At 45.5% G+C, this 24,990-nt stretch overlaps 1 protein-coding gene across 5 annotated transcripts in view; it reads right to left on the minus strand.

The window, feature by feature from the left end:
* Nucleotides 1-24,990, minus strand: part of ACSL6 (acyl-CoA synthetase long chain family member 6) — a 57,619-nt gene that overhangs the window by 13,567 nt on the left and 19,062 nt on the right. For 3 of the 5 annotated variants that reach the window (XM_064725262.1, XM_064725266.1, XM_064725264.1), the window contains exons 2-12: nucleotides 17,102-17,322; nucleotides 15,414-15,528; nucleotides 14,562-14,626; nucleotides 14,058-14,159; nucleotides 13,837-13,936; nucleotides 12,993-13,171; nucleotides 12,097-12,129; nucleotides 11,074-11,125; nucleotides 6,118-6,191; nucleotides 3,205-3,282; nucleotides 512-646 (exon numbers count right to left, since the gene is read on the minus strand). In XM_064725262.1, the coding sequence (XP_064581332.1) occupies nucleotides 512-646; nucleotides 3,205-3,282; nucleotides 6,118-6,191; nucleotides 11,074-11,125; nucleotides 12,097-12,129; nucleotides 12,993-13,171; nucleotides 13,837-13,936; nucleotides 14,058-14,159; nucleotides 14,562-14,626; nucleotides 15,414-15,528; nucleotides 17,102-17,322 (1,154 nt within the window). Of the gene's footprint in view, nucleotides 1-511; nucleotides 647-3,070; nucleotides 3,149-3,204; nucleotides 3,283-6,117; nucleotides 6,192-11,073; nucleotides 11,126-12,096; nucleotides 12,130-12,992; nucleotides 13,172-13,836; nucleotides 13,937-14,057; nucleotides 14,160-14,561; nucleotides 14,627-15,413; nucleotides 15,529-17,101; nucleotides 17,323-24,990 lie in introns of all 5 variants that reach the window. The other 2 variants (XM_064725263.1, XM_064725265.1) reach the window with 1 other exon arrangement.

Here is a 24,990-nt window from a genome sequence, read left to right on the forward strand (position 1 = left end):
ATACCCTGCAATACCTTTACCTTAGTTTTAAAGATTTCTAATCCAAAAGCCACTGTCACATTTACGCTGCCTAAATCCTCAAAGGCTTTTTGAAATTTCTGATTTCCAGCTGTTGTTGCCACCAGAACAAGAGATTTGAGTTTCAAATCTGGCTGAAGGGCACAAAAAGTCCTTGTGCAGCCAGGTTTGACTGATGTTTCTGTGACAAAAAATATCCTGTATCTCTAGAAACGTCCCTGGTAATTTTAGTGAGAACAAGGTAGGAGGCTAGTACAGAGGGATTTCATATTCATATGGGATAGCTGTGTCTGGAGTCTGTGTAAGTCATAATACAGACTTAGACACTGAAGGAGCTATATCCATTACACAGGGTGAGAATGTGTCTGCAGCAAGGCAGAAATAGTGTCATCTGCTTGAGAAATCTCCATGGCTAAGGGAATTCTTCCACATGAGTGATAAAGGGACATAAACTCCATTGTTCCAAAAAGAGTGAAATCAAAATGCAGCTCACCTTGTCATACATTCTGTTCAGCAGCCGTGGCACCACGGGGAAGATGGTTGGCCGCAGTGCCTTCATGTCGTCAGACAGGAGGCGAATGTCGCCTTGGAAGAAGCCAATCCGCCCTCCGTGGCAGTACACTACAGACTGAGGGGAGAAAGAGGAACACATGTAACCCTTGGCTTTCAATTCCCTAAGCAAAGCATTCCTGTCCCAAGCGCAGAAGCTCCTTTTCTGAATTTCTGCTCTGCAACGTGGCAAAAATGGGACTTTGGAAATACAATAAAGTAACAATAAATTTTGCGCTGAAGAGAAATATCCAAATACTTCTGGGCGTTTTTCAGTACAAGCAATTCAGCATCTGCCAAATTTGCCACTTGTTCTGGAAGAACAAGGAATCAAAATTTTCAGAAGGGATTTCCCTTCATCCCCTGCATATGGGGATGGAGAAGTCCCAGTTAGGGTCAGAGTCTGGATCAGAATTTTCCTAAAGCCCAGCCCTGCCATAGCAGCTCACAGCATGAGGACCTATCGTTCAATACAGAAGTGCAAAGTAGGAAACATCATAAAACACGGAGCAGCAGCCTATTTTTAGATGTTAATACTTTAGTTTTGTTTAAATACAATATAAACTACGTTAGCAATACAGTGCCTGATCCTGTATCCCAGAAATAGAAGCCCACTTCAAGAAGGATGCTTGATTTGTATGGAAACTACAAATCCAGAAGCCTTGTACTTGACAACAAAGCAGGATGTTTTCCTCATCAGCAGAATGGAGCTCAACATGTGAGATGGGGCAGAGGGGCTGCTGGCCACGAGCCAGCTGGTAGCTGGTTACTGGTAACCAGTAACCCTGCCAAGGAGCCACCGCAGACTGGGTCACTCTGGCATTTTGTCACTGAACAACATTTGGAGACCAGCACTTCTCCCATGGTTTTACAGTGTATGGAGGAGAAAGTGTCCTCAGCAAGTGCCCCTGTGATGCCAGAGCTGAGCCCACCCTTTGTGAGTAGACTGAAAACTTCAGCCCCCTTTTGTGGGCTTGTCTTCCCCAAATAACTAAATAAGTTGAAAATTCCTTAAGAGACATCCACATCTTTTGTGCCATTCCTAAAAATCTGCAGTATTAACCAAATTGCTCTCACTGCTCTGTCAGACAGTTAGAGACTGTCTCCATCAGCTGAAACCACAGGAATTTTACACATGTGATGTGGGTTTAATGAAAATCACACTGCTGAATCTGTGCTTTACACTGCACATGAATTTAAAAAAGAAAGTAACCAGTGTGCTCATTGAGAATTGAAAATAACAACTAGAAATTTTTACTTTGAATGTATGATTTTAATTGTAAATTACAGGAATGAATAATGTTGGCTAAAACTAGGACACTGATGCAGTGCTTGCTGTTCAAAATGCTTTTGAAAATTACTTTTTAGCCCTTTTGAAAAAATCTATATATTAAGCTGTTTCAGATGGGAGGATAAACCTGGACATCCTTTGGAAGCTGTCCCTTTCAGTACAGCAACATCCTCTGAAATGAAAGCATTTTCAATGTTTCTAATTTCTTTCTGCCCACCCATCAGATGAATTTTGAATAATTATATTCTTGTTTACTGAACAGTGCTGGCACACTGACCAACTTGCCTTGCAGGTGGAGAAAGGCTGGGCTGTAATTCTCTAAATCTTTCATGGGCTTTTACTTCCAATTTGTGAGAGTTTTAACAGGGAAAAATATATTATTTTTGGCACAGATGTTACTAAGAAATGGGAGGTTTTTATTCAGCTGCTGGTCTGACTCAGAAAGTGTGCTTTCAGCCTGAAACAGGCCTCCCTGAGGAAGTACAGAGCTGCAACTGGATCCAGATCCAACCTTCACATACTGGATCTATTTTAAGTTTGCAGCTTCTCAGGCCAGGAGACCTGATGTGACTGTCTCACCTGACTTGCCTAACTCACCAATTGCAGCACAAGTCAAAAAGATATATGGAGTCAATTCTGTGGGCTGGCAAGAGCTTGGATCTGCCATAATTCCTGGGGGACACAGGCTCCAGTGAATGTCCACCACATGCTGCCCCACCAGGAGGATCATGTCTCACCAAGATCTCAGTTTCTTCCTTTTCAGTATCTGCCAGGTTGGGTTTTTTTTTTTTTCAGATCATGTTATTTATGCAAAAAAATCATTTTAGCTGATGTAGAAAATGGCATGAAAGTATCTTGACTCACACAACACCTCATCCCAGAGTGCTCTGAAAATCTGTCCCAGAGATTGCTCAGGTAGCAGTAGCCATGAGCTGAGTGAGCCATGAGTTTGGCTCATTGCTGAAGGACTGTTTCTCAATCCCTGAGCCAGGTGTAAGCTGGAGAGCTTGGGAAACTCTCCTGGCCTTGCTCTGGACTCACAGCCATGTCACTGAGACCATGGCTCTGGTGTTATGCACATGGCACTTCTGGAGTACAAGCCTTTTTAGTGCTACAAGATATCGCTGGTTATTTAGTATTTTATTCATTTTATTTTATTTTTTTGTTGTTGGCGTGGAAAAAAGATGATTTCCACTGACACCATGACCTTACCTGTACCATTCTCTCAAACATGTGTGCTAAAGGCAAATAGGAAATGTGTACATCCTCACAAGTAGGAGACCACTGACTCTGGAAGAAAACACAAGGAGCCCCACGAGGCCTCGTCAGTTCAGGCAGTTTCTTACCTGTATAACTCTTTCAAACATGTGAGCCAGAGGCAGGAAGGAGATGAGCACATCGTCCTGTCTCGGAAAGATCACTTTCTGCAGGTGGAGGGCATGGGAGACAGAAAGGAAAGAAACACTGACAGGAAGACAACAAGAAAGTCATAAAATAATAAAAAGAAAAATGGCACCAGAGGAGCAAAAGGGTAAAGATTGTCAAGAGAGGAGGGAGCGGCGGACACAGGGAAGCGTTAAAGCCACAGCATCATGGAGCTCAGTTAGCAGGAGGAGTAAAGAGCACGGAGATGTACACACAGGGCAATGCAGAGGGCTCTCCTTGGCAGAAGGCAGATTGTACCCACGCAGCTCTCGCTGGCAATGGAGGCTCACCCTGATGGAGAATCCCATTTTTATTCACTGCTTTCTACCAGGAGGTGCCGAGACCCTGATCTGTGCTCTCAGCTGTGCCAGGCAGCAGGATCCTGGTGCAAACCTGCAGGAGCCCCCAGGATCCCAGTGCTAACCTGCAGGAGCCCCCTGGACACCAGCAGGGATCTGCAGGAGCAGCACTTTCCCACATTGCATCCAGCCCATTCCAAAATCACAGTGTTACTAGAGTCAAAATTAGCCAGTTTTTCCTTTTCCTTGGGTTAATCATTGGTTTGAATCAATGTGTTGGAAAACTAATGATTTAATCTTAGGCTTCAAAATTACTTCTGTTAGTGTTTCTCATAATTTTAAATTATTAAAATATTATTTTAAGGGCATTATGACTATCCCACAGATGAGAAAGAAGAAGGGAATAGGGGAAGAAAAGTGACCAAAGTCTTAATTTTTCCAAGTTTTTAACTCTCTCTTGAAGGCTGGAATAAACAAAGGCCTCAAGAGCCTTACCTAATCCATTCCCCAAAATAAAATAACCTTTCTACCTGCATTTCCTAGGGAACAGCCTGCTGTAATATTATGGATTAGAAAAACTGAAAGGTTGACTACCCAATAATTTGCATCAAGGCCAGTGGTTAGTGGAAAATGGGTATAAAAATCTATCAGCTCACAGTGTTAACAGTTTATACCCACTTGCACCTCCACTGCTCAGAAGGAATCAATAGCCCATGACCTGGGATACAGTGGAGGCAGACACAGGAGTTCATGCCTCAGGGGATATTTTATTGAAGTTAACTCTGGGCTGGTCAGATTTGGGTATGGCTTCCCAGCCATCACCTACCAAAGTCAAACATCATTGACCATGGGGTGTTCTTAGCATCCCATTTCATATTATTGTGTCTGTCAGTCTCAATGAAGCCATTAGGGCCTGCAGATCTATTTATACATTATTTCAATTTGGCTTCATTTTCTGCAAGCACAGTAATGCAAAACCTTTAATATCAACCAGGGTTGTTCTTTTATTACTGCTCTAAGAGCCCAGACAAAATAATCTGGTTTTAAATCAGAACAAAATTATGCTATTGAATAGCATTTCACAGTTGGCACAGTTAAATATAAAAATGCAAACAGCTTCTTGCTATTTGAGAACAACCTTATAAAGCTTTGGTTTCTAAAAATCACTGAACTAAGCAAAACTGCCACAAGAACTTGTAAACAATAAACCCACAGAACTTCTCATTTTGTTTCCTTAATTTATACTACTTTCAAATGTTTCACACTTTATTTCATTACCGTGGTCAGACATTACCCAAATCTTGTGGATCAGCTACAGGCATTTACCCTCTGCTAGCAATACTCTGGTGACTGGAGATAAATTTACAATCATACCAGACTTGAGTCTCAATCTGATACCTTTGAGATTATTCAGGGTCCCACTCCATCAGCAAACACTAAATCCATTTTAGTGGACCAGTTCTGGAAAATGCCAAGTTCCCTCAGCTCTAAATTAGCACTGTTCCAAAATAAATGCCTGCCCATAGAAGCTCAGGCCTCTCCACACCTCAGCTCCCATTTGTGCCTCTTGCTGCCACTGAAGCTCCATGCTGAGGAGCCCCCACTGGCAATTTGTGCTGCACACTGTGGAGGCACAGTCCTGCAAACATTGGCACATGTGAGTTCAGTGGCATTTCTTACATCACATGTTGCACTTTCTTTACACCAGTGGTCCGGAAATCTCAGAAAATTCCAGGATTAAAGTAAAAAACTTCAGTAATTTCAACATCAACAATAAGACCAGTAAGGGGTATGAGATAACCAATTTTCCATCCTATGTGATTGTAATTATTTTATAGAATTCCTGTTCACTACCAGAAATTATTTAGATTTGTTTTATATAAGATGTATAAAATCCTTACTATGTAATGGTCAACTGATTTCGCTTCCTATATTGTTTCTAAACATGAGTTTACAGTTGTGTGAAACATATTATAAAGGCACTTGGCCAGCACTCTGCTGTGCTCTGTTAGAAATATGTATAACAAAAACTGAAATATACTGGAATATCAATGAAATTAACCATTAACCATTCTGGTAAAAAATCATGTATGTTCTTAAAAATATATATATATATTTATACACACATACTTTGTATGCAGAGAGGTTTCAAATAAATAGTGACATTTTTGGGCACAATGAGACACACAGAGCACAAGAGGAGCTTGAACTCCTCTTCAAGCACCAGTTGCAGCTGTACAGGGCTTGTGTGCTCTCCTAATTCTTCAAAAAAAGCTAATGAATTGATTTACAGAAGTCAGCATTGTTTCTCAGAAGCCCTTAGTGCCCTACAGAGCCTGGGAGCCAGAGCTGCAAAGAGGATTTAATGCCCTCCAGTACTGTAGATTCAGCCTTGCTCCATTCCCATGGATTTGGCCCTCTGAGCAGGAAAAATGTCATCTTTTATCTGCAAGAGCATCCTTCCAGCCCATGCAGGGCCACAGCTCAACCCACACCCCCTGCACATGGCAATGTTTTCTAGCTCAGGGTAATCACCTCTGTCACTTTCAAAAAGCCTGAAAAATCCGCCACCACGTTTCCATGGGTCAGCATAGCACCTTTGGGATTTCCTGAAAGGAAACAGAGAGGGAGTTTAAAAGATAAGCCAGAAGGTAACTTGCAAAAACTGAGCAAAAAAACAAAGCAAGAAAATTTTAAAATATTATGTTACTTCTTCAGTTTTAAAACACAGTAATTTTCACCATCATTTCTGTGCACTAATACATACCAAAAACACTTCAATACTCAAAAACTTAATAAAATGATACTGCAAACAGAAATATTTCTCTTGGAGACTTTGGAAAACAGGTTCCAGCAATAAATAGTCTAACTGCAATTTCTGAGAGTGCTCAGATGGAGCCACTCAATGAGCACAGCCATCAGACTTGGCTGGCTGTTCCAGCCTCTCTTGGGAGGATTTATTTCATCCAGATTTTGACTAAGAATGATCTTGAACACCAAGAGACACTGTTTAAAAGGCTGTTATACTCTTGCTTAACCAGTATTCTGGATAACATGAGAAATACAGAGAAGTGCAGGTAAAAATTAGGCTACAAGACCCTTTGAGACTACAATTAAGGGAAGTATGAATGAATGAATGAATAATATCAGCAGCAGAGGTGCTAAACAGCCCTAAATCAATCAGGAACCCAGCAGAGCCCCTGTGCTGTGTTCCAGAGCTGGGCACTGCCCCTGCAGCATTTCATCCACCTCCAATAGGCACCTCAGCACCACCAATATTTGCCTTTTTACACTCCTTTTACACCATGGTCAGCTGACCATGGTGCACCTCTTGCATTTCACATCTTTTGGACACAAAAACAGTGTTTGTTAAGCAAATCCACAGGCTGGAACCTCCATGTTCACAAAAAAGAGACATGGAGGGCTCTGCACATCCTCCTATCACAGCACTGTCCCTTTTCATCACCTTCCAAGGCTTTACTTGTGAAAATAAGGTGTAGCTCAGCTCAAATAAAGATTATGGGGCCAGCCTCTTTCTCTGCAACATGTTTTTAAGCAGATTGTTTTAATTCCATCACACCACTGCCACGTAGCTCCTGCTGCTCCGTGCGAAGGCAGATCAGGGGAGCTTTACCTGCAGGTGCCCAGAGTGTCCCCAGAACAGTGGGCACGAGCAGCCTGGCAAAGCTCCTCCAGTTAATGCAACAAAATGGTAAACCAGCCAGAATTTCATTCTGCCTTTCTCAGATTAGGAAGAGACTGCGGTGCTTTGTGAATATGTTTCAGCACAGGAAAGTATGTTTAATCCTCTCATTTCAGAGCAGTTTGAGGGCTGTGCTGCTAGCATGGGCACAGACATGGGCACACTCAGCACTGAGCCCTGCCAGCACCACCACCAGCACTCCTACTCAGCCTCCCAAGGAATTAAAGGCAGGCACAAACAGCAATTGTTGCATACATTTATTGCAGTAGAGTAGGATATTTTAAACACAATGTATTATACTGAAAATTCCTATTTGCTGCTCCAAGTGCCTTGAGTAATTCAGTCCCAAACACTTGCAGATGAAGATGGAGCACAGGAGGTTGGTTTGGTCCCATCTGAAGCTCAGGGGTGAAGCTGGCAGCTTTGCCAGCCATGGCTGCTCCCATGCCAACATGCTGAACCAGGCTCACAGGTGCCAAGGTTATTTTCAGCTGGGGGCACACATGGGTCCAGGCTCCAAGAAACATCCATGAACAAGTGTCAGCTGTGCATACACACCACAACTCCAGAATCACTTGTGTTACTGAGGTGTGTCCAGCCCAACACTGGTGCTCAGCCCCTGCAGTTCTAGAAGCAGCTCTGCTCCTGCAGTGTCACAGTGGAGAGGATGTGCTCAGTACTGGTTTGGAAACTCAAAACTGTGCCCTCTGGCACACTTCTTTCTGGTCCCTGCACCTTGAAAAAATTCTTCAGATGTTTTTTGGAGGATTTCAAGTGTTTAGTGCCAGGCTGGGTGGGGCTTGGAGCAAACAGATCTAGGTGAAAGGGTCCCTTGCTGTGGCTGGGAATTGGAACTAGACATGCTGTGAAGGTCTCTTCCAAGCCAAACTATTCTGTGATTCTATGAGATTTCTCAGATGTTTGACTCATTTACTCACGCCACCTCTGACTTGAATGCAGATCCAGTACCTCTGCTATGCCTGGAAACAGTGTTATCATCCTGACTCCTTCTTCTACATCCCTCTTCTCACACAGGCGCAATGCCCTGGACAGGCTGCAATGATGATGGTGTCTAAGCAGAGCAGCAGTGCTGGAGCCAGGGGAGCCTTCATCAGGAGAAATCCAGAACAAACCATGCTGTTATGGGACAGCTGCAGCTTTTTGAGTTGGGGAACTCCTGCAAGCTTTAACCTTCCTTAGTAGTTTTAAGAGTTAACCTAGCAAAAATAGGTGCTCCTTTCTATGAGCTCTTTCCCAGAATCACCACTTGAGAGAGGAGGGTTGGCAGGGATGCTGCTCTTGTATTTAAAAAAATCAATGCCATTTCTGTAACACTGCTCTTGTTTGAATTTCCTCACAAAGACAGGCCCAGTGAGTGTCCTGTTACAGAATGGATACCTTGCAATCCATCAATAACCCAGGAATGTCAAGGCCTCCTTATCTTGGTGCCAGGCTTGTTTGATAGTTCTCATAAGCAATAGCAGAACTTTTAAAAGAATAGAAGAACCTTTTCCACATTGCCAAAGGGTCTTTCAAGTGCTCCAGCACAAATGTGATGGTGTGATCCATCAGTGTTCTGGGATGCAAGCACTTTCCTCCCCTGGGAAGCTCTGGCAAAAAGGAACATGCACTGGCCATGCTGGGAGAAACCACTGGGAAGCAATTTTTATCCACCTGATCAGTGGATCCTTGAGGGAATGACAGTTGATTGATTTCTCTGGAGTAGCCAACATGAAAAATTGTATCCTGACAGTTTGGGGATATCTATATATCTTTGGCCCATTTCCAAGTGCTGATGGCTTCTTGGCACAGCCATGGAAGTTGCTCTTCTCATCCAAGATCAGTAACCTCAGCCTCTCTTTTCTCCCTGAGGAGGCATTGGGGCATCTGGTCCTGTCAAAGAAAAGCAAGTGTTAAAGTCTGCTCCTGGGGAATTCTTTGCAATTCTACAATTTTCAGGAGACAAATTCTAGAGCAGAGGTTTTTTTCACACCATACAAAAATATTTAAAGCCCTTTGGAACTGGAAAAGCCCTAGAGAATATATCCTTTGGAAGAAAATTCTAAATTTAGTCACTAAAAATTACATGGGCTATATAAAACTCTTACATCAAAGCACAATGTAGAAAACAGACCAGAGTGTTGATGCAACCTCTGGAAAAGGCAAAGAGTGATGTGCAAAGTCCTGCAGCAGCAGAGGATGGGCTCATGCATCACAAATCATTGTTATGAAATGTTCAGTTTGAGATGATTTGCAAAATTGGAAATCTCTGATTTGGATTGGAGAAGGGAAATGAACTTCCTGATTGTCCTATTTCTGTAACTCTGGCCATGCTTCTAAGAAAAGCACAAAATCGGAAACTGGCCCATGATTGCATCTGCAAATGAAAAGGAAAATCAAAAGAAACCTTCTCTATGCAGAATTTCTTATTTAGAAATAAAAATGTCAACAATAACGTGACTAGAAGAATAATTGCAGAATTTCTTATTTAGAAATAAAAATGTCAACAATAATGTGACTTGAAAAATAATTGCTCTGCACTTGAACATGCACAGAAACACACAGTGCCCTGCTGCATCCACAGCATGGCTCCTTCCATTTCCACTGCTCCCATTTGTGCCCAGCCACTTTGCACTCACTCTGTGCATGGCTGTGATGTTCATGTCCAGCACTGAGGTCAGTCCTTCCCCTTTAGGAATTCCCAGTGCTGGAACAGAGCAGAGTCACAGGCTCCTTTCCCTCAGTGCCCTGCCCGGGGCACTCTGAAGTGCAGATATCAAATCTAAGGACCATACACAAAGGTAAAATACCCAAACCCTTTTAATACATCTTGAGCTTGTACTTGGAGCTGATAAAGCAGTTGCCTACCTGGTCTGAAGCACAAGTCCTTTCTGGGATGTGGAGGATGAAGGTGTTCCCTTGTGCTCAGCCTGACCCGCCATCTGAGGAGCACCAGCAGCTCCCAGCATCTTCTGCTGAGACCAAACTGAGGATGCTTTGGTGTAGGACCAAGCATTAGGCAATCCCAAGAGCACAGGTGGATCTGGAAGAGCTGCTCCAGCAGTGCCTGGAGCATGGACCTTCTCTGCAGGCAAGTGTGAAAGCAGTGTCCCAAGCAGTGATGCCTTGTGCATCTGCCCATACAGCTTTCAGGGAGATGTTACAGAGGCTAAACTCCCAAGAAGAGGAAATTCCTGCAAGCTGATGAAGACCAGGGTCTGAAGAGAGGAGAAAGAACTGCCTCTGCTAAGAACAGGCAGGAATATGATGCTGCTCCTCTCTCCAAGAACAAGAGGCCAGCAACACACGAGTACCAGCACCAGGCTCATCCCAAACCTCTCCAGCACTTGGTGTCATGAGCAACACACAAGAGGTGGTGACAAGGACCTTGGTGAGGCTGGAGACATCAATGTGCTTAGGATACAGAGAATGGAAAGCTCTGGAACCACTTTTTTTTTTTAACATTTGCAAAAGATAAATACCAATCAACCAAGTGCGTCACAACTACACAACAAAATGGGAAGCAGAGACATGGGTGGATTTTCAGACAACTGGGAAATCATAATGGCAAAATGTATGTCAGAGAATTCAATTGAAAAATAAATATATTGTTATTTTTAATTTGCAATCTACAGAAGTATATAAACCTATATATTCTTAAATATTAAAAATGCCTAGAAATACCATTGCCATATCAGTATAACAGGAAGTTTGTATGTATTGAGGTTGGATTCATAATTAATTTCATAAGATAGTCTAACATTTCTAGATTAAAATGCCTCTTTTACCTGTAGTGCCACTAGTAAAACACACAATTGACAGATCTTCTGGTCGAGGAGGCTAGAAATACAAAAGGAGATTAAGAAAATCACATCAGTCAAATGCAGATGTGTCAGTGGTAGAGACTGTTGACATTGTAGAAACCTAAAGATCAAACCAATTATGTTTTTGCTCTGACAAGAGAAAAAAAAAGGTATAATTCCCCTCAGCATATATAACCAGGTTTCTTCAGCTGATGCAGGCTCTATTCCTCCCTTTATGCTGTCCTCCAGCTGCACCAAGAGCATGCCTTAGTTTTTGTCTCACAGTTAGCATTTTCCAATCCACCACCTGTATCTTTAGACACGTGGGACAGCTTGAGATAATTCATCAATTTCCAGGTCAATTTTGCAAACAACTCCACAACAGGGGACAAGATTCCAAAGCTGCTGATTGTTCCCATTTCCAGCAGCATCTCTGTATTCTCAGCACCGCCCCATACGTGCACTATTTTGGGTCATTAATGATTAAATAAACAGCTTGAATATCAGAAGCTGCTTTTGAGAGTTTTGTATGAATATGAGCAGCCAGTGAAAAATATCAAAGCAATTTTCCCAAAATATCCCATATAAATACTGCCAAGTAGTGCTTCTGAACTATACGAACCCCAGCAGAAAGTGAAGGGCACAGAGACATTCCAGTGCCACCAGGGTAAGGCAGTGGAATTAGGATAGCTTAACAATGGCATTTAATTACTGTCCCATTAACACATTCATAGCAGGATGAGCTATCTCAATTAAGTGTTCCAGGTAGAGGGAATAAAGGAAATACTGCACATTGTTCCCTGTGGGGGTGGTGAAGCTCTGGCACAGGCTGCCCAGGGAAGCTGTGGCTGTCCCATTCCTGAAAATGTTCAAGGCCAGATTGCACAGGACTTGGAGCAACCAAGCACCCATGGAAGGTGTCCCAGAATATGGCAGGGGGGTGGAACAAGAGCTTTAAGGTCCCTCCTGTGCAGTTGTAAGTGGGAAAAGCAACAAGCCAACACTCACCACAGGTACATGTCGATTCTCACGGCCACAGTCCTGGAAAAGATGAAAGCAACAAAAGTGATTTCCACCTTAATTCCTGCAGTGTAACCCATTTGCTAATAATCTGCAAACCACTAAGGGAGAGTGTGAGCTAAAGCAGACAAATTCCTAGGTGGCACTGAGGCCATCTTCATTATCCTGAGTTTCTTGCCTCAACTGCAGTGCCTTCCTTGGATTTCAGGTGGTGTTTGGGTTGGTTGAGCTGCATCCAGGATGTTTCAAACAAGTGTGAGGCTGTAGGCTTACATGTAGTGTGGGTGAGGGTCCATAGTGACACAGAGTCCCCAGGCAGGTACAAAGGAGAGCTGCTTTATTGCAAAAACCAGGCCTTTTTAAGGAGTTTGCCCATCATCAGTTACATAGTTTTAAAGCACAACAAACATAATTCAACCAACCACCATACAGCACAATGTGAACATGTAATTTTTATAACTTGTGAATACACAAGTTATATAACTTGTTTTCCTACCCCTATTTCAGCTGAGTCTCTTTCCCACAGTCCTTTTCTGCTTAGCTAAAGTAACTGAGCCATGACTTTACAAGGCCTTCCTTTTGTAAAGTTTTACTTATTGGTAACATTGCATGAGAAAAATGTCTCAAATAACAACCCCCTTCCCATGCTTAAATAGCAGCTGATAGCATACTTGAGGATCAAGAATTGAGATGTTGGCTCTGCTATCAACAAGGAATAACACCAAGAGGCAAGTGCACCAAGCATCAGCATTATCAGCCACAAGCTGCTCTTTTGTGCTCTCCAGACACTGAACCTGGCACACAACTCACAAGTCCTTGTGCATGGTAGTGTCTTTTTACAGATATTACAAAAAATAGTAAAAGGGGAGAGAGAGCAAACTCACCTCAACCTCCTGCATGGTCTGGATGCGAACCCCACAGCTCTTCCCTCTCTCTGTCAGCTCCTTCTCAAACGGGTCCATCAGGATGATAGACCTCAGGCCTGGTGTTTCTTTCCTCTCCACATGGTCAAGGAGTATCTTGGCTTTTTCAGGCTTGTCACAAATGACTGTGGAAATGTCAGCTGCAAGAAAAACAGCCAAACAAGCTGTTTGCAGTAAATCTTCTTTAATGCAAGACTGGCTCATAGCTAACACTATATCAGTTCTGATAGTCACTCCAGGATAAGCCAGAAATCCCAGCATACAACACATGCTTCTCTTGAAAAATGAGGAAAAAATGCAGTCTTAGGTAACCTAAGTCAATGACAAAGCTGTGGCTGACATTTATGATTATTCTGGGAGTCAGTTCAAAATACTAAAATTGGTCCCCACATGCATTAAAAAATCTAGGAGGCAAAATATCAAGCAACACAGGAGTGGGTGGACACATTCCCACATCCAGAGCAGCCCTTATCTATGGCTATGCAAAACTGGGCATGTGGAAAATGCAACAGAGGCAGCACAGGGACACACAGCTTCTCAGGAACCTCTCTAAGTGAATTTAAGACACTCAACAAGTAAAATCACAATGTGCCATCCCTGGAAGTGTTCATGGCCAGGCTGGGTGAGGCTTGGAGCAACCTGGTGTAGCGTGTCCCTGCCAATGAAGGGGCAGTTGGAACCAGATGAGCTTTAAGGTCCCTTCCAACCCAAACCATTCTTGAATTCTATGATCATCTGTCTTTTAGAAGCAGAAAATGAACCATTCTGAGCAACAGAACTGAGATCACATCAGTTTGGATGTTACCTGTGTTGACAATGTACCGAATGGCTCCAGGACCTAAGGTGTCATACAGGGGAACCACCACCATGGAATAGGTGTAGCAAGCCAGCTCAGAGATGATCCACTGAAGGAGAACATGGAAGCACAAAGGTGAGAAGGGGCCTCGAGAGCAGATATACCTTGAGAACAAGCTGACAGGTCAGGAACATTATTAATACAATATGAAGTTGGATATAAAATCTCACCTCTGGGCGGTTTTGAGCGAAGACGCCAATGAACTGCTTTGTGGATGGCTTGCAGCCCTGCTGCAAAAGGCCTGAACCCAGAGCTTCTGCTCTTTCAGCCACCTGGAATTTGGAGAGGAAAAAATACATAAAAAAAGAGGAACATAATGATACCAAATCAAGCCAAGACTTACAGGGAGGCTCTCAAAATATTGTATTTCCTATCTAAAAGTCCAATTTTTGTGTTATCATGAACCATCATTAGCTGGCTAGCAGTTGATGAGGTCGGCGATGCCCCATGGCTCCAGAGTGCCTCAGGGCTGCTTTCAGGAGTGGGCTGATGGCATGGAGCCAGCCCCTGAAAGTGACACACCCATGTAACACCTGGATGTGCCAGGGTGGGGACAGCAGGAGGCATCACATGCTGCATGAGCAACCCCCTGGTCTAACGTGCAGGCACCCCAACACCCCTTCTTGTGTTGGGCAGGGGAAGAGGACGCACAGTGGGTGCCACATCCAGCTCACCTCCTTGTAGGACAGCCACTGGTAGGGCTGCTTGGGCTTCCTGAACCCCAGGCAGGGGCCATTCTCTGAAAGACACAAGCAGAGATGATGAGTTATGGGAGGCGGTGCCAGGAGTTAACACATGGGGCCACGATGTGGGGGAGCCCTCCAGGAGTAAATCCATAGTTAATGGATTGGTTCTCACAGCAATCCCAAGCAAATTACACACACAAGTGCATCTGATGGGAGATGAGCTGCTGGGAACCCCCAAAAAGGCCTCAGTCCTCCCACTGACAGCAGCAGTTTGCCCCAAACAGCCTCATTAAAAGACACTTCTCCAAAGGTCGCATGAGCATTAGTGGCTGATAAGAGCACTCATCCCACTGCCTTTTGTGCTGCCTTTTGATTTAAAAAGGTAAAAACTACTATATTTAGCCCAGCCTACTCTGGAGGAAGGTAAAACAACACGCAGCAGTGCGTGACCAGATGAAAATTTGAGAAGTTTGAATAATTTGCTAATGGTACCTACATGCAGGAATCCATTCCTCCACACACCTACTGATTCCTTCATCTAGCCCTGTCTTGTGGGGCAGAATATGTGCAGATCTTCTGGGGTTCTTTTAATGTACCAAAAATACTAATCTGACCATGACATTGTTGCATCCAAAGAAGCAGAACACCATAAACAGCAGACATGGAAATAATTATGGAGCAGGGAAGAGTTATCATGGCTCTTTGGAGTGGGAAGTGATGTCTCAAGTGTGTGAGAGCTCTGTGACAATACCAGTGACCATGGGGTAAGAACACCTGCATGGCCTGGTCCCCACCTCTCCCAGCTTCTGCTCCTAGGCCTCCTCACCACTGTGCTCTCACCAGAGATGCTGAATCCCCTCCTGAAGACCTCGTACATGGTCCTGGCATCATCGTAGTAGTGCGTCAGCAGCTGTGGGCTGTCCCCGATCACCGAGCGGCGCGCCCCAGCCAGGCCCTGCGTGACACGAGGTGACACAAAATGACACAGCCAGCAGCACTGCCTGAGGGTGGGACATGGGGAAACCCCCACCATAAAGCAGCACACTCCCCAAATGCCAGCAAGACCTCTGTGACCACCACCTGCCCCAAGACCCACGGGGATGTGAGGGGGGGGACATTGACTTCAGCACCTCAGGGATAGGGAGAGCCCTCTGGTCACAGAGGAACACTTGACCCCTAGGGAATTAATAGGGAATTATGGATCTGGAAGTAATGGAGTGGGAATGTGCTGGGAGAAGCAACTGCTCTGGGCTCCCCAGGTCTCCAGGACTAGCACCATGAGCACTTCCACAAGGACATCCAGGCCAACATGAAAGATAGACCAAGGCAGAGCCCAGCCCCCAGTGCCATGAGCTCGGCAGAGGTGTTTTAGGAGTGGACAAGTAGAGTGAGAATGAGCAAACCAGGACTGCATGGGAGCAAAAAAAAACCCAAAAACTAAAGCCCTAATCACAGGGAAAAATTATCTTGAAAAATGTTAATTCCTCCCACCCTTTTAAAAAGCTGTTGCAATTAAAGACAATGCCGTCTTATGGGGAGCATCACAAAAGGCTTTAAAAATTCTCATCCCACTTTCAGATATTAAAATAAGTGGAGACAATACTCAGAAACATTTCTGTTCTTTAAGACAGAGCCACATCATTAAAGTAATTTGCAAGGATAACAATTAGTAACTCCTCAGCTTCTAAGCATGGGTTCAGGTTTACTTTTTCTTACTATTACCAAGTTTGCAGCACCAAATTCAGCAATGGGTGCACTTGAAGACTGCCAGGTGATCTGGTCTCATCAGCTGTTGCCTTTCAGTTGTTTCTCCCATGCAATGGCAATGCCTCTAATTTTTTGCAACAGATGGTTGAACAAAGCTAAGACCAAAATTTTACTGAAAATCTAAGAGAATAACATGTATTCTGTATTCTAGTTTTTTAGTTTACAGGAAAAGGTGAAGTGATGGGGTGAAGTGATCCCTGGCACAGTGCATTACATGGTTGATTTCAGGATGAGGTTGGGGAACTACCAAAACAAAAACAACAAAAAAGCCATTCTGGTGTGCCCTGTGGACATAGATCTGTAGAAACAGAGTCCAGAGGAGCCATGAAGGTGATTAGAGGAATGGGACACCTACCCTATGAGGAAATGCCGAGAGAGTTGGGGTTGTTCAACCTGAAGAAGATAAGGCTTTGGGGAGACCTTAATGAAAGGGGCAAAAGGGACTTTTTACAAGGGCACATAGTGATAGAACAAGAGGTAGTGGCTTCACATTGAAATAAAGTGGGTTTAAATTAGATGCTAGAAATAAATTCTCTCTTGTGAGGGTGGTGAGGCCCTGGCACAGGTTGCCCAGAGAAGCTGTGGCAGCCCCGTTCCTGCAAGTGTCAAAGGCCAGGCTGGATGGAGCTTGGAACAGCCTGGTCTAGTGCCCATGGCAGGCAGCTGGAATGAGATCATCTTTAAGGTCCCTTGAAACCCAATGCATGCTGTGACTTCCAGGCATGCAGACCCTGGGGAAAGCCAGCGGGGGTTGCCCTCACCTCGACTTCTTCCGACTGCATGCGCAGGTCGCAGGGCGGCTTCACGGCACGAGGCCGGCTGGCGAACCAGTAGGCCACGACGGCGGCGAAGGCGCCCAGGCCCACCAGCGCCGTGGCCGGCAGGTTGCGGAAGAACTGGCTGAGGTCATCGAACTCGGGCAGCCGCAGGCTCCGCAGGATCTCCTGAGCCTGCATCTTCTCCACCAGCGAAACTGCAACCTCTGCAAGAGCCACAGGGATGGGTCAGGCCGGGTGAGGTCAGGCTGCGGAGGGGCAGAGGCAGCGTGGGGCTCGGGGAAAAGGAGAACATGCTTTGCCTCATCAGCCATAGCAGACACCCTGCTCTGCTGAGCCAGGGGCTGCCTGCCAGTGGCCATCCTGACTGAGCATGTATGGAAGAGACAGAAGAAAGGAGGAAGCATGCATGGCAGGGTGAGCTGGAGCAGACAGCTCACTCCCTAAGGACAGCTGAGTACCAGTGTACAGGAGTGATGCAGCTGCAGTTTTCTGGAGCGAGATATGCTGGAAGAAGCTCTGGGATCCAGCTAGGACCCCTCAGGGCTGCCAGGAGCTTTCTCTGCCTCCCCTGAGCAGGACTGCCCAGGTAGTTGTGCTGGGCTCACAGAGTGGGAGCTGCTCCTGGGAAAGGCAAGGTCACGCTGTGGATGAGGCATCCATCTAGACTCTGCCACAGCAGGTTATCCTACTTTTCCCTTTTGCACAAACAGAAACAGCCACCAGAGAGAAGGAGCCAAACAGGTGGCTCACCGCTCCAGAGAGGTCAGGCGGTCCCCTGGGGACTCGTGTTTGGGCACTGAGTGCACAAGGAGCATTTTAAAAAACTCCTGTTTACAGTGAGAGCCCTCAGCTCCTCACTGAGGAGTCCCCAGTATCGGCCAGCCCTCTGAGGAATGAGCCAAGCAGGTGCTGCCCAGGGGGAATCCAAACAGTTCAGGTTTCCCACAGCTCTATTTATGACTTTACAAGAGTCAAGGTCTTAAAAAAGTTTTTCAGCCACATGAGCTGAGGCAGCCCTTTCCCTCTTGCCCTCTGGCCTTGCTCCAGCTTGTGGAGTTCAATGGCTTCACTTCCATGAGCGGGCCAGGACTTCCCACACAACAGCACCACTAACACAAACCTGCTTTTTTCCTCCTGGGAGCAGTGTCTGGGCTGCACTATCCTGAAAGTCCTGAGGGTCAGGACTACCCTCTAGTAGCCTTCTCCTGTGTTTGTGCCAAGCGAGCATTGGGGCTGGCACAGGCCAGGTGGTGATGACAGGGGCATCCCTTGCACAGGGCTCTGGAGAAGGTTGGTAAGTTTGCAGCCACCATAACAAACAATTAGCCTTACTCACTTTTGGGCTGTGAAATGGTGAGGGCAGCAGCAAGGGGACAGCAACACAGAGCCCATGTTCAGGGTCATACATCTCCCCCTGAGAGCTCTGGCCCAAATGTCCTTCTGGCCCCATGCTGCTCCCTGGTTCTGGCCAACATCTCACAGCCATCTCTGCTCCCAGAGAACTCCTGACTCTGCAAACGTCCGGGACCACAACCAGCCTCTTTAAGAATGGTTAAACCCCTCCAATAATCACATCCAGATGATGTTACTGGGAGATGTCCACCATCCTCCTGAGATCTGAGGACCTTTTCAGAAATTTCCACATGTGATAAAATACTGACTCTGGAACTGAATAATGTTGGTATGAACTGTGAGGGTGGTGAGGCACTGGCACAGCTTGCCCAGAGAAGCTGTGGATGCCCCATCCCTGGAAGTGTTCAAGGACAGGCTGGATGGAGCTTGGAGGAACCTGGTATAATGTAAGGAGCCCCTGGTCATGGCAGAGCAGTTGGAACTGGATGAGCTTTAGGGTCCCTTTCAATCTAAACCATTCTAGGATAGAATGATTCTATGGACTGAGACAGAGTACTGATTTCTCCCCTCAATATTTCTCAACACCAGACTATGAAAAGCAGCCTGACAAACATACTTTTACTACAAAAACTAGGAGAGCTTAGCAAGGGAGCTATTAATTTACTGCTGAATTGCCTATTTGTGCAAAAGCATTTCAGCAAGTCCCAATTAAGACAGTCTGCTCCCAGAAACAGCCTGTCCCACCAAAAGCAGCCACCCAGCTTGCTGGTTACACTGAAATCCTGGGAATTACTCTCTCAACAGCAGCCTGTAAGTGCTGTTTTGTATCCATCTGTGCAGTTAAGTTGAAAATGGAAAGCTGGGAAGGTGCCTGTGGGAACAGCACTGCCAGGGGGGATGCTTGGCTATAGCCATATACATCTGTCCTGCTTCTGTCCCGCTCCTGCCCTGTTCAGCTGCAGAGATTGCCTGGGTAGAAACAGGACCAGGCCTTTACACCCATCTGGGTCGAGGGCATCCATGGACATCCAGAGCTCATAGCATCAACAGAAGGGTCATGAGAGTCAGGGCTGCAATTTCTGTTCACATTCAATTTTGGCACTGCAGAGTTCACACAAGTTGCCTTTCACAAGAGTTAATCCTGGGTTTTGCATGCCCAGGTGATTCGTGATAAGTCCATACTTGATCTGCTCAGAGCAGCCAACCTGCCCTGGGATGGTGGCCAGGAAAGGGCCCAGGTGTGTTTGGGATGATCAGAGAGAACTGCCTCACCCCTCCCTATACCTACAGACAGAGGGGTCAGGGTGCTGGCTCACAGCCTCCTCTGACAGGTCATGACAAGCAGGTGAGCACCTCATGGTCACACGCTCTGGGAATACATTTCTCATGTGATCAGGAAAATAAATCATAGTAATTGAAACCCAGCACAGTTGGGCTGGGTTACCCATCAGCAAGGCAGTGTTGCACTCCAGACTGCACAGCTAGCAGCTGCTGCTGTCACCTCAGGCTCAGGATCAGCAGCAGGATGCTCTCCACACCCCTTCTCTACATTTCTGTTACCTTTGTGCCCCATTTCTGCTACCGCTTGGCCCCATTTCTGTTGCCAGAAGTGGATCTACCAGCCTGCTGCAATTCGTGTTCCCCACAAGCAAGCAGCCCTGGGTGCCAGCAAGCAGAGCATGGCACCCATGCATGTGGCACATGGAAACACTGACATTTCCATTTATTCCAAATGGCACTTCACATCAATGGATTTCCAAAATATTCCCATGGCAAAGAAAAGAGAAACAAATATGCAAGGAAGGACAGAAAAAAGTGGTTTGGAGAAAGGAAGGAAGAAGTGCTGGAGAAGTGCCAAGAGAGCACAGCCATGGGTAAGAGCTGGGGGTGCCTGGCACAGGGAAATTTCCCAGCCTGGGTCTGGGCTGAGCAGGACTCCTGCAGCCTTGGGGCAGCCAGCAGTGACACTGGGCTCCAGGGCACCCACCAGCCTGTGTTCACAGCAATCACCCCCAGAACAGGGCTTATTTATTTATTTTGGCAACAAAAGGCTCTCTTTTACAAATCAGTTTTCATCTTTTTCTCCTGGAAGTGATTCTGTAACTCCAGTTGGAGTTCAGTGACATAAGCCAGTGTGGGAACAGCCTCAGACTACTGGTGTGTGCCTAATGCAATTAAAATCTTACTGGTCCTGTGCAGCCACACAATCACATCCTCCCTACCATTCCATCAGTGCCTGCTTGGGAAGAACAACTCCTGTTGGGGCATCCATATCCTCCTGCCCCCTGCACTCACAGTGGGGTGGGGAAGAGGCAGGTGATCCATTTTATCCTGGAAACTGGGCAAAGTGTCCCATCACTGTCCCTTTATTCAAGCCCCAAAAACGACTATTTACATTAGACTTCCATAGCACAAAACCAAACCCAAATAAGCAGCTTTTCAATATGGCTGAGAGAATTAACAGTTTGCAGTGGGGAACTGCAAAGCAGAACCAGTGCCACGCAGTGGCTCAGAGCACAGACACCCTCTGCTTCTCCCAGAGCAAGCTGGAATATCCCTTCAGCCAGCAGTCACCATGGATCCGTGTCCTTGGCTACGGCACTGGCTGCTCACTCATTTCACTGAGGAAACAGAATTTCCAGGATCTAAAACATCTCAATCTAGACAGGCTGATTTAGAGGGATTTCACGCCAGTGAAACACTACAAGCCTTTTGAACTCTTTTCTCATGTTCAGTTCTGCAGAGCCCAGACCCTGAGATTTATAGTTGTTTTCCTGAAATGGGGTCAGTGACAGAACATTTGCACAAAGAAGCATCCAGCAAAACTTGAACCACACTCCTTCACCTTCCTGTGCAGAACAAAAAACATGCCAGTGCTCTGTGCAGAGGGCTTGGGGGAATTTGCAATAGGGATCCAAATCACAAATGGCACTCAAATTATGACTATGCACTACAAGAGAGTTTCCATTTGCCAAGGGGAAAGGGAAAATCAGCATTCCCAGGGACACATAAAATTATTAGTCAGACTGCATCACTGGAAACCATTTGTTTATTTAAATGGAAGCTGTTGCAATAATTAACATCTTCATGAAAACATGCACAGAGGCTGTCACAGCCATGCAGGCAGAGGCATTTGGGGATGTTGTGTATTGCTTGCAGAATATAATCATTCTTATTTTTCCTTTTTCCTCAGACTCCATGTAGGCTCCTGGGAGGAGCCCCTGCCATTAAATGCAGCTCGGTACCTCTGACCTTCTCCAGCTTGGCCAGGGAGCTCCTGGGACACCACAGGCTGTGAATTCCTAATCACTGCTGTAATTAAAACCAGAGAGGTGATGCCAAGTCAGCCTCTGCTCTGCAGCTCCACAAGTTTTCCCTGTGTAGGCACAGAGGATGAGAGGCTGGATAAGCCTTCAGCCCTCATCCTGAAGCCAGTGTGGGTTGGGGCTGGGCTCAGGTGAGGAAGGGGGACACTGACCACTCTGCAGCAGGAGGCTGGGCTCACATTCCTCTAGATTTTATGGGAACAAGTGATCTAATGAGATCTCCTGTTACAGACTGTGCTGTACCTCAGCCACAAAATACACAGTTCAATCCAAACCTGCAGATTTCTTCTCCCTTGTTTAATTAAACATGAAAAATTGGAAAACTCATGGCACTTGGTCACCTTTCTATTTTCAACTAGAGATCAGGTCAATTTATTGTTTTAATGATTTTACACTATAGTGTTTATGGAAATGGCAATGCCACGCTTTACAGCAGAACAAAACCAGTGTTAATTACAGAGACAAAATGCCATTACGTATTTGTTGGGCATTACAGAGAGCTACTGAAAACCTTACAGAACAATTCCCTGCTGTAAGAGAGGAAGCCAGGCAGCCTGCAGGCTTGCAAACTGCTTGAGAAAGAGTAAAGGGTGCGTTAAACATCAAGGGGAAAATAAAACCAGCAGAAGTGGGGAAAATAGGAACACCAGAAGTATCTGAAACAATGAAAGAATCGCTGAGCAGAAATCCAGTAAGCAGCCCCAAAATGAAGCAGGAGACAAGCAATACTTGGCTCACATAGTTGTGCAGGACATCTAACAGCTTCTGTCCCACATGCAACTGTGCTATAAACACATGACCACAACAGTGACCCCAAATACTTCACTGCTTGTCCTACATCCCTCCAGAGCAGCCTGGGCAAGGGTGACCCCACAGCCCTGACCCACCACACACACAGGGACCCTCTGTACTCTGCAAGGGCTAATCAGCCACACATGCAATTCAGCAATTACTAGGATTATTGATCAAACCAAGGCTAACATTACCTAAAACTTTCTGAAACCATACCTGCTTTTGCTCCTCTGAAGTGGAGGAAAATGTAGAGAACTTCTCTATTTCACTATAGCCCTTTTCTCCATTTAATGCCTCTCACCTTCAGACACATCACCCTAAGCCAATCTCTCACAGCCTCCACATGATGTATCACTGCTTTGATTTTTGGGACAGCACATTTTCATAAAAACTGTGTTTTCCATTAAAAAAATGCCCCCTACCTAACCAAACCCAGACCAAACTGAACTCCTACAGGTGCCTAATTTTACCCACTGAGCAAAATAATTGCCTCTCCAGTGCACAACCACAATTACTGTGTTTTACTTAGATCGTGCAATTCTTTGCAGGGTCAAATAATAATAGAGGACTCAAAGCCAAGGCATTTGGCCTCATTGACTGTGGTTCCACTACAACTCAATGAGTTATAATTTGGAAGGGGAAAAAAAAGAGGAGAAAGTAAAGGAACTGGTTTTGAGATAAAATTTCTTTTTTTGGATTATTATGCCAGTGCTCAGGCATCAAAAGAGAGGGTGAGAAGCAATGGATAGCAAACAAGGGAGGACAGGCCCACAGTGCCTGTGAGGCTGTGGCACTTCTCAGGGGAGCAGATGCTAAAAAAGCACCCCATGATCCAGAAATGTTATAAAAGCAGTTTATAACTTTTATATTCTATTTTTACTAACAAAGAATATCCTTCTCCCTTTCCTTTGAGAATCAGACCCATCCAATCTGTGAAACTGGCCTTTTGCCAGCATGACTATTAAAGAGCAGAGTTTCAATAGTACCCAAGCCTGTCTAGCTCAAATTGCTCTTGTGCTGGCAGAACTGCCTGGGGCTCAGTGCACCCCAAACTCAGGGTCTGGGCATGGGAGCACACATGGGGCTGCAGCAACACCACCATGGCCTGTCCCCGTGTCCCTGCCTCCCCCTCACCCTCCCTCCCACTCAGCAAGGCAGGGTTATCCACAATGGAAAAAGGCTTTGCATCCAGGTCAAGCCTTGCATCTGTAGGAGAATAAAGCAAATAAACTTTATGGCAAGGAGGGCAGCAGTGCTTTCCTGTGTCCCCTGGTGACTGAGTGAGTGGAGCACAGGGATGGATGAAAGAGACCAGTTCAGCATCAGCATGTAGTTGGGGCTGTGGTATAAACTTGGCCCAATGGTGCATTATTTTTTTGGAGAGACAGGCAGTTTCACTCAGGACAGAAGGAATGTCTCAGAGAAAAGGCTGCTGAAGTACTGGGTCCCATTTATACCCAGTATTTACACACATTATATATCTGCATGTGTGGATGTAAATGCTTGTGTGTGCATGTGCATTTATATATAAAAAGCAGAATTTCCCCCTACTCTCTGTAACTGATGATTAACAGCATTAATTGCATAATACCATGTGCCTCTAGCATTACTGTAGAAACATCTCACTCCTTAAAAAACTCTAAGTTTAAAGCAGCTGGTGCATTAACAGCCTGGCACCACATTTCCCCGTGGTTCCTGGGGACAGAGCTAATGGCAGACACAGCACTGGGCTCAGGAGCTTTGCTGACCTTCCAGCTTCCATCCACCTTCCTGACATCCCCTACCCCAAAGGCAGGGACCAGACAAAGGATGGAATCTCCAAGCAACCAGAGGAGCAGCACTGGCCTCTGCTCCCTCCTGCTCTGCACTGCTGGGAAATGTATTTGCAAAACAGAAGATCTTTGCAAGCATCCACTAAAAAGGGAAAAATGCTAACAAGGAGCTCAATGTCCTCAAAGAGACCAGTAATCACACATAAATAGAAGTATTTAAAGTATCTGAAATATCTACAGCGTATTGGTCGCTTGCCTAGAGAAATTATTCAATAAATAATTCAGTGCTATGCAGAGATCTTACTTTAGACATTTGAGATCTTTCAGAGAGCAAAATCCAGCCCCCAGCTGCCTGGAAATGCTCCTTGCTCAGAGCCATGCATGGACCACCAACCCATCCTCATCTCTCAGCACTGAGTCCCTCTTCATCCACTGATGCCAAATCCTCATGGGAAGCTCTGTCCTCCATCCCACACCTCCTCACCCACTCAGCACAGCTCAAACATGTGGACCAACATAAAAATACCTTTTGCACCCCTGAGCAGAGTGGTGTAGCAGTCCTCAGAAGCCACTATGACTCACACATATGGAAAAGCCATGACTGGGAATCTGCTCCAAATCTGCCACT

This window comes from Zonotrichia leucophrys, chromosome 13 (assembly GCF_028769735.1).
Source record: "Zonotrichia leucophrys gambelii isolate GWCS_2022_RI chromosome 13, RI_Zleu_2.0, whole genome shotgun sequence".
Lineage (NCBI taxonomy): Eukaryota > Metazoa > Chordata > Aves > Passeriformes > Passerellidae > Zonotrichia > Zonotrichia leucophrys.